A 9,452-nucleotide genomic window follows, 5' to 3' on the forward strand; every position below is an offset into this window, starting at 1 on the left:
GTAGTACAATGACAAGCAGGTTCGTTCCTAAGGGAGAGTTGAGCTAAAGTTGTCAATTCAAATTTCTGAATGAAAATAATGCAAAACAAATAAATGCAAATGCTGAGGATGTGAATGATCAAGGACTCTTTCTCAGTCGCGAAACATGAATCTTATTGACATAGCTATGTTTCTGCAATCACCAATTACTAATAACCCTAGAATATTTAGTACGCTCAAATATCCCGCAATCTCATAAACTCACCGGACAAGGAAGCGCTCGACTACCGGATTCTACTCATCAAGTTTCCTAGAAGTACGCTCTCTAAGTGTGACTTAAACAAGTGCATTAAGTTCCGTGAGATAGGCTATTCCTAGTGACAAACACAAAAGCTCGATTCATCTACTAGTGTCATTCAATACATACGAATATTTAACAAAATCCCATCATCGATATTCATATAGCGCTACTTGTACTCGGAATATCTAGACAATTACGGGTCGAAGAATTCTCGAATTAGCAATAGAATCATCCATAAACCAATTTAATTTGCAACTTAAACGATTCACAAATAACTCATAACCGCTATTAGCACCGTAGAGAATGAACAATAACGAAATAAATTGCAAGAAACAGGCTTTTTAAATATTAAGATGAATTCATGTTCGGACGTTGAAGTCATCCCTAATCAAGATGCAATTAGCTACTGGAGTTCATAGTAAACAAAGCAGCAAATAAAACAGGAATACAAAACCAAACAGCTGCGATGGAGTGGTGGACTGCAGTCGATGGAACAACGGCTTTCATGTAAACTGCGGCCTGGTGGTAGTTGGAGATCGGAAGTTGGTGGTGTAGATATAACAGTTGTTGATATAGTTGCCTGCAGGTCTGCTACCTTGATGCTGTGGAGATGGATGTGCAAGATGGACTGGTGCTGATGTACACAGGTGCTGGTGATGGAGGATGGAACTGAACCGAACTCCAGCTGCTACTGTTGGTGGTGGTATGAATGAATAATGGCTGTGGTGGAGATGCAGGTGGTATATGATGGAGATGGGTGCAGGTGGTGAAGTGATGTTGTATATGAATGGACTGATGGTGATAAAGGTTATGCAGGTGGAATATGAATATGAGATGGATTGGAGAGGAGAGGAGCAGATAGCTCCTCTCTGTTGAGATGAAAACAGTCGCCTGATGTATGGGGTATGAGATGATCCTCTTCTGGCTGTAGCTTTCAGCTTTTATAACTTTCCCTTCTTCAATATCTTGTATTCTCGCCCAAGAAAACTCTCATAAAATCTAAGCCATTCATTCAACTAAAAATCAGCTACAACAACCGCCTTCTTTGTTATCTTCTCGCTGGAAATTTAGCTCCAGATCTCTTGCCAGTTCTTATTACAAACTCTGTGCACTTCTTAGTCTCTGCCCCTGTCTTTTCGATGCTAGTTTCAGTCACAAGACAACCCAAATCAACCAACCAGTCGAGCTACTTGTAACGTTCTAAATCAAGTCCTAACTGCTGCCAAATAAACCCCGCACTTAGCCATTGAACCAATGCCAGGAGCTACACAGAATTGCACCCATTACCCTTGTAGTTTGAACCCTGAAGTACATGACCCAGACTCATGGTTAGGTGCTGCACCTCTTTTACTGCCATTCATTGCCAAGACTCGACAAACCTGATGATACCAAACTGGCAGTGGTTCGGTTGAAGAAGAGGTAGTGGTTCAGGCCATTTCACAAACAGCTGATATGCGTCTTGCAGGGTGTAGATGGATAGAACTCTGTTGGTTTTGTAATTTTCCACAGCTCCTTCCCTGCATTCATAAATTCTTACAAACCCATTCTTTTATAATCATTCATACTCTCAGAATTGCACTCAATCTTCTCCATTGATCATCGCAGTCAACTGCATCGGTTCCATTGCTTGGCTGTACAAACAGTGGAGAAATCCAACTGATGAACGTCTCTATAGGTTTCTTTCTACCTGCAATTTCGAATTGGAGACACCCATTCTGATACACCTTCTCAAACACACAAACATTCATTAATCAGTCACCACACAAGTCTTTATCAATGGCAGAACTTGCATCTCCCATGTCTTTCTGGTATCAAACCTAACCCAAAATTCAGGCTAAACCTCCTTGTTCTTCTCGAGTAACCCTTTTGTAGACAACCATCGAACCATGGCACGCTGGTGGTGGGCTGGGTGAGAAAAGTGATGTACAGCTGCTCTGGACAAGATGGAGTAGCAAGTTTAAACTCGTGAGAAAGAAAATGACGCATTGACGCAGTTGTACTTGTGTGTGCTGTCTCCAAAGGACTCGACCTAGTTTTAGGTTATAAGCCTGAAGAAGGTGGCCCTTAGCTAAGTAGCAGGTCCGGTTAGTAAACTGCAGCTGCAATTCAGCTGGCTGCCTTGAGATGAAAATGGCGTCTGCTCCAGTAATTTCTTCATTGCGGCGCTTTCGAGCCTAGTACCCTTCCTACGCTTCGTTTCACTCAATATCCAATGCTTCCAAACAACGCCACGAGTCTCTATTTCTCTCCTTTCCCGTAATATTTCTCCTAAACGCCTACAAAATAAAAACAAAGCGTAATATACAAAAATGCAAGAGAAATAGCTAAGAAAACATACGAAATTGATACTCGAAAGATATATTTTAAGCACTTATCAGTTAGGCATTCATTAAGAGGGTGAATGGCTTATTTTGGTCCATGTGATGAACTTGTTTATGAAAACTTCCTTAATGCAGTGAAATGAGTTTATTGTGTTATATTTGTGTTCTTGTATTGCTGATTTGTGTGAGATTGTCAATTGAAATTGACGCATGGCAAACCTCTTATGTTTATGGGGGCATGAAAAGTTAGAGAGAACGAAGAAAGACTTCCGTTGCGAAAAGCCTTATAAGTGAAGACAAATGCTGACACAAGTGTACAAGACTGAGTACTTGTGGATGAAATTGACTCACTCAACCACATAGTATTGTTGGTCATATCCCATGAAAATTTCACGCGATTAAATGGGCATGTGACACAAACCAAGACGAGGAGTACCAAACTAGTGAGCTAACGTTTCCATCTCAATCGACGGTCTAGATTGTTACCAGATTACACTAGAAAGTAGGGTTTACATTTGGAGGCGTGTTTAATATAGAATGAGTTTCTTCTTATCCGGGGTGAAGGTTATCCCATCAGTCTCGACTCCTTTTCCTGTATCCTCTCCAGATCTTCCTCGGTCTCTAATCCAGCAAATCTTATCCTCAACAAGAAAGTTCTAATCTCTCCTATCCGCTTTGTTTATTAGGGTTCATATTCTTATTGGGTTCTTCTTCTTTTTTTATGGTCGTGCTAAATTTATATTTTCATCGTTCTATTTTGGTTTTTTAAGACCTATTTTGATTTGTAAAATTGGATTGACCAATTTATATAGGTATAAGAATGGATGATTTTATTGCAAGCAATGGTGAGCGTCCAAGGACTGCATGGACACCATCAATGAATCGTTATTTCCTTGATTTAGTATTAGAACAAGTTCGAAGAGGGAACATGACTGATCAGGCACTTCGAAAACAAGTATGGGCTCACATGACAGCATTATTCAATGAGAAATTTGGGTTTCAATATGACAAAGATATACTAAAGAATCGTTTCAAGAGTTTGCGAAGGAGATATAATGAGATTACTACTCTTCTCAACAATGGTTTTCAATAGGACCGAACGATGCAGATGGTGGTTGCTGATAATAATATGTGGGATACTTATGTCAAGGTACATTTGTTTATTTTAATGAACTTGTTAATTTGTGCATTTAGTAGATTAGTGTTTTGTTAAGTTGTGATAAGATGTGTGTCCGTGCAGGCACACCCGGATGCAAGGTCTTATAGAACTAAGATCACACCGTTCTATGATGATTTGTGTATGATATATGGTGGTTCACCTATTGATGAGAAAGTTACTAACATGGGTCATGATGAAGATATGGAGGATGATTCTTCGAGTGAAATGTCCGGGGAAACACCTGCAATTGAAGAAGATCCAGCTTATGATATTGAGAACTCCTCACATGCTGATGAGGAAGGTCTTTTGCAGAGAAGCAAAGAAGGTACTGAAATAGCTTTTTGTGAGGTAGAGAACATGGGTCATTCTTCAGAAACGTCGAACCAGCAGAACGAGAAAGTGTTATCTGTCCAAGGGGTTTTTGCCACAGAAGGATGGTCAAGTGTAGTGCTGACTGGTGATGCATATCGTACTAGGGTCAGTTGGACACCCCCAATGGACCGTTACTTTATTGATCTTATGAAGGATCATGTCTATCAAGGGAATAAAATTGGGCGTACTTTCTCGAAAGAGGCATGGATGCACATGATTGCATTGTTTAGCGACAAATTTGGAGCTCAGTATGACAAGGATGTATTGTACAATCGTTTCAAAACCCTGAGGAAACAGTATGTTTGTATTAGGAGCCTTCTTGCCCATGGTGGGTTTGAGTGGGATACGACACTGCAAATGGTCAAAGCTGATGTTCATGTCTGGGATGATTACGTCAAGGTACATCTCTTCCTTGAAATTTTCTTGAATCTTGTTGTGTTGAAAAAATGATCTATTGACAGATTTAATGCAGCTTCTCCCCCACAGCTGGTCGCTATGCTTCTCTTTGGGTCCACATGGAGATGGTCCAGGCATGATTTTTTTGAGAGATGATCTGTGTCTTTGTACCGTCATCCCAAAAAAAATCAGCCTTGAGTCCTTGGGTGATCTTCATGCAGGTCCCAAGTTGTTGCAACTGTGGTCAAAAGATCCCGATCCCTTTCAATGGCGAATGACTGACATATAAACCATGCAGGCACACCCAGACGTCAGGCAATACCGAGTCAGGCCTGTGCCGCATTACAAAGATTTGTGTACAATATATGGTGGTATAAGAAATAGCAATCTTGGCGGAGATCCAGTAGTCAATGTTCAGGAAGTCTCCTCATATTTGAATGGTGATATTCTTAATCAGCACAACAAACGTCTACTTAAGTCGCCAACAGGTTCTGGATACTTTAAGAAACTGAAGAACACAGACCAGAGCATGATTGATGCTATTCTTGAGATGGCGAGTGCAATCACTTCGTTAGCAGAGAAGACCAAAGAAACAAGTGACTCTGTCTCAATAGAAATTTGGATGGCTGCACTTCGTGCTTTACCAGACATAGATGAAGAACTGTTTTTAGACGCTTGTGACTTTTTAGAGGTAGATGCAAATAGAGCGAAAACCTTTGTTGTTTTAGATGCAAGTCTACGAAAGAAGTGGTTGGAAAGGAAACTTCGCTCTTCGTAGCACGGGTAATGTGTATTATTCTCATGAAGTTGTGTTATGGAGGAACAGGTAATTAGATGTTTAAGACTTTGGTTAAATGGTTTTGATTCTTACTATACAAATGCAGTCTTCTTAATTATTGAGAACCTTTTGGTGGATGTTTTCTTTTGCGGTATTTATGTGTATACTAGATTTTGTGCCCGTGCTACGCACCGGGCGGATCCCAAACTCATCTAGCATCATTTTTATTTAGTGTAGCTAGGCTTTTCCCTGCCCCGTTCCGTCGCTTATGATTTTTTATTTGGTGTGGCTCGGCTACGCCTCGCCCCGTCATGCTTAGGATTTTTGATTTGGTGTGGTTCGGCTTCGCTTTGCGCCGTTCCCTTACATTTTTTATTTGGCGTCGCCGGTTTCGCTCGCCCCGCAACGATACATTTTTTATTTCGGCTTCTCCTCACCCATCACCACATCACTTAAGATTTGGTGTGGCTCGGCTTCGCCTCGTCCCCTCCAAATGCATTTTAGATTTGCCTCGCCACGTCGCCAAAAGTTTTTTGATTTGATGTAGTTCGGCTTCACCTCTCCCCCTCCAGATGCATTTTAGATTTGTTGTGGCGTGGCGCCCGTCATGATGAATTTTTTATTTGGTGTGGCGTGTATTCGCTCTGTCTCGTTGCGAGGCATTTTTGATGTGGTGTGAGGTGGCTTCGCTTTCCATCACATCGCTCTCAAATTATAGGTTAAGTGTTCAATTCCCGTTGTTCATCGATTAAAGAAATTAAAAAAACTTGAAGTAACACAAATTATCTCAAAAGTAAGGGTTTGAAACTTCCACAACAATCCATCTCCGCGTTTAAGTTCATGGCCTTTAACTTTTTCACAGCCATCTATGTGATAAATACTCGTGTTTCAAAAACAATAAAATGATATTTGCAGTTTCTCTTCTTCAGTCACATCAACGGTTTGAAACTTATAGTGCTCTAAGAAAACCCAGTACAATTACCTAGATCAACTATTCGACCCTCAAGAAGAAAGTCATCTCAAAGCAGTTCTAGGCACCATGTGCAAAGTTCAAATATTGTAATTATTTCAACTATTCGACACTCTGAAAAGATAAGATCAGACAAAGCTATAATATTATCTGTATTGATCATAATTCTTAAACTATGTCATCTTATTGTCTAGGTAAATTGTCTTAAACATTGTTTATAATTTATTTATCTACCAAATTCACAAAATCATTACAATCGACAACTATTAATCCCAATATCTGAGCTAAAGAAAAGTATATCAAATACGCATTATTATAATTGAAGTGTCAATCTACATAATCATACAATTGTGCTTTTTTTTTATTACATCACGGGAGAAATTACTCAATGGATAAATTAAGATACATAAAAAAAACATTTTTCCATCAATTCTTTTCCGCATCTCTTTTATTAGACACCTCATAGAAGAGATCGGACATCAAATTTGACTATGCTTAGACAAACCTGAAGTACATGACCGTATGCACCATTACCATATCAAAATTGACCGGTCCACAAACCTAAAATACAAATAATCAGTATGTAGCAAATTGAGAAAAGAGATGGAAACTGACATGTTGATACAGAATACTTCGCCATAAGCTAGACCAGCTCTCCTCGTGATTTAGAGTATCCACTCTCAAAATTTTGGGAGCTAGATGAAGACCGAGCAGCCAAGTTCTTTCATCCAGCAAGATCGCACCTGTAATTAGCTTTGGCAGACCGTCGTCATTCAGTAAATATTGTACTCGATTAGCTATCCTAATCCATCTAACCCTTTAACGGCCAAGCTAAGTTATGACTGCAATTATATACTTCAAAACTGTAAACCTTGTCATTTAAGCTACCAACTGAACTCTACCGTGAAATAACTATTTTTAAGATTTGAGAAAAATCAATGAGGTGAAGTTAAAAGTTAAATACCATTCACAATAATCCTTTCACTAAGCAACAATTCCACCTGTATAGGCTCATAAAATAAGTCTTTGGCATAGTTGTTTGAAATTACAGGCAATTCAAAAAATTCAAAACATTGGAAGCTAAAGTTGCTGGTATTCAATCACCAGCCAACATTCAATGTTCAATTAAGAACCTCAGAAAGAGGAGAAGATGCATTATTTCTTGCATCAGATAGGTATCTTGACCTATAATTCTTGCATCATATCGATATTTTGAACTTCAATAATTTATATAACCCTAGAATCATGAATCCAAGATATTTAACCAAAAAAATAAAGCTGAAAACTAACCGATATGTGGGAAGGTATGAATTAACACTGACAACACCTGGAAATGACAACATTGGTAGTATAGTGTCTTTTAGCTGGCCCAGATACACAAATGACAATTGCTGAAAATTGCAAGTTTTAAAGACAGTAACAACTCACACCCTTTTGAATTGTAAATTCGAGCAACTGAGATAGTTGAATCAATATTTGAGCAACTGAGCAAGTATTGATCAGTTCGACGAATTACTGAATATTGATAGTTATATCAATATTTGAGCAACTGAGCAAGTATTGCTCAGTTCGACGAATTACTGAATATTGATAGTTGGATCAATATTTGAGAAACTGAGCAAGTATTACTCACGAATTACTGACAAATCACTAAATATTGATAGTTGGATCAATATTCGAGTAACTGAGCAAGTATTGCTCAATTCGACGGATTACTGATAAATTACTGAATATTGATATTGATAGTTGGATCAATATTCGAGTAACTGAGCAAGTATTGCTCAATTTGACGAATTATTTTATTGGTGACGTGACCCAATAAAATATTAATTAAAATATTGGTAGACTACCAAATATTATATAATTAATCTAGATGTTGATTGCTGGATCAACATAAATTTTATTAGTGTTTGAACTTGCTCAGAATGATGATTTCGTGGAGCATTTGTTCAAAACCCTAATTTTTGATCAATTGTTCGTCAATTGATGAATTATTGAAAATAGGTCATGAGTGAGGGATGGACCAACAACATGGAATGAGGAAGTCCATGTGGCGCCCGAGTGCTCGAGTGAGCGTGCACCAGGGTCCTGAGTTGACCGATTGGTGAAAGAATGATGATTAAATGTCGGTTTCATCATTTATTAAAATAGTGCTCGTCTGAGCATTATGTAATAAAACCTAATTTATGGAGAAGTGAGGGACTGTCCAAGAAGGCATGAAACCGTTCCTTGGGTGGGGGACCAGCTGATGGTCGATTGAGCAAATTTCAAGTTGGTTGGAAAGAGTTTGGACCCAATATGAGCAATTGAGCAAATTATGTCAAAATTATAAGAATGCGTGGGACCGGCTCCTTGTAAGCCTTAGGGCCGGCCTTGGTCGCTCAAGGAAGCATGCTCGTGTCACCATAATATCCGTGTCTCAGTTCTGAGAGCTTCGGTATTTCCTGATGTGCGTTTGAGCAATATCGTGAGTTTTCAGAAGAGTTCGGTCTTTGACTGAAATTCTCGATTTTGCTCGAACGAGCAAGTAGAACTTTGCTCGTTTGATCAGAAATTTGGAAAATATTAAAATAGTGATATTCTAATATTTGGCGTGAGTAGCCTAGTCGGTCATATGACCATCTGGGTTTTTGGTTTTTCATGGTTTGAGCAATATTTGAGAAAATATGAAGGAATCATGATATTTTGCTCAAACGGAGGAGTTTCATGAGATGAGGGAAATAATAATTATGAAAGACTAGGGATTGTAAGGTGTGGGACCAGCCACGGCTAGGGAATGGCCAGCCGTCTAGGTTGCACGATCCCGCAACGCCTTTCCCTATTTTTTATTATTTTTCATGAAACCGTGAAAATATGGAGAAACCATGAGTTTTGCTCAAACAAGGAAAATTGCTAGAATAAAGGAGTTTTCATGAGTTCATGAAAATAATAGAATAATTAAGATAAAATAAAAAGGGCGTGGGGACCGTCCACGGCGGCATGACCTGCCGGAGGGCCCGGTCCCACAGGCACCACTTTATTATTTTAATAATATTTTCTCTCTCCGATACCGTGTAGGGATTCCTCATTTGTCCATATTTTTGAATGCCCATTCGTGCATTTGGGTGCTCGTTCCTGCATCATTGTTGAGTACACTTGCACCATTTTATGGGGCTTACTCAGTGATAGTCCAGATG

General features: G+C 39.2%; 1 protein-coding gene across 1 annotated transcript; it reads left to right on the forward strand.

Moving 5' to 3' along the window:
* The first annotated feature begins 3,161 nt into the window (after positions 1-3,161).
* LOC113300147 lies at positions 3,162-5,459 on the forward strand. Its single transcript, XM_026549345.1, has 3 exons — positions 3,162-3,751; positions 3,842-4,531; positions 4,827-5,459. Exons 1-3 carry the CDS (start codon positions 3,704-3,706, stop codon positions 5,304-5,306), a joined length of 1,218 nt encoding a protein of 405 aa, XP_026405130.1. The 5' UTR covers positions 3,162-3,703; the 3' UTR covers positions 5,307-5,459.
* The last annotated feature ends 3,993 nt before the right edge of the window (positions 5,460-9,452 follow it).

The sequence above is a fragment of the Papaver somniferum genome, chromosome 7 (genome assembly GCF_003573695.1).
Source record: "Papaver somniferum cultivar HN1 chromosome 7, ASM357369v1, whole genome shotgun sequence".
Taxonomy (NCBI): domain Eukaryota; kingdom Viridiplantae; phylum Streptophyta; class Magnoliopsida; order Ranunculales; family Papaveraceae; genus Papaver; species Papaver somniferum.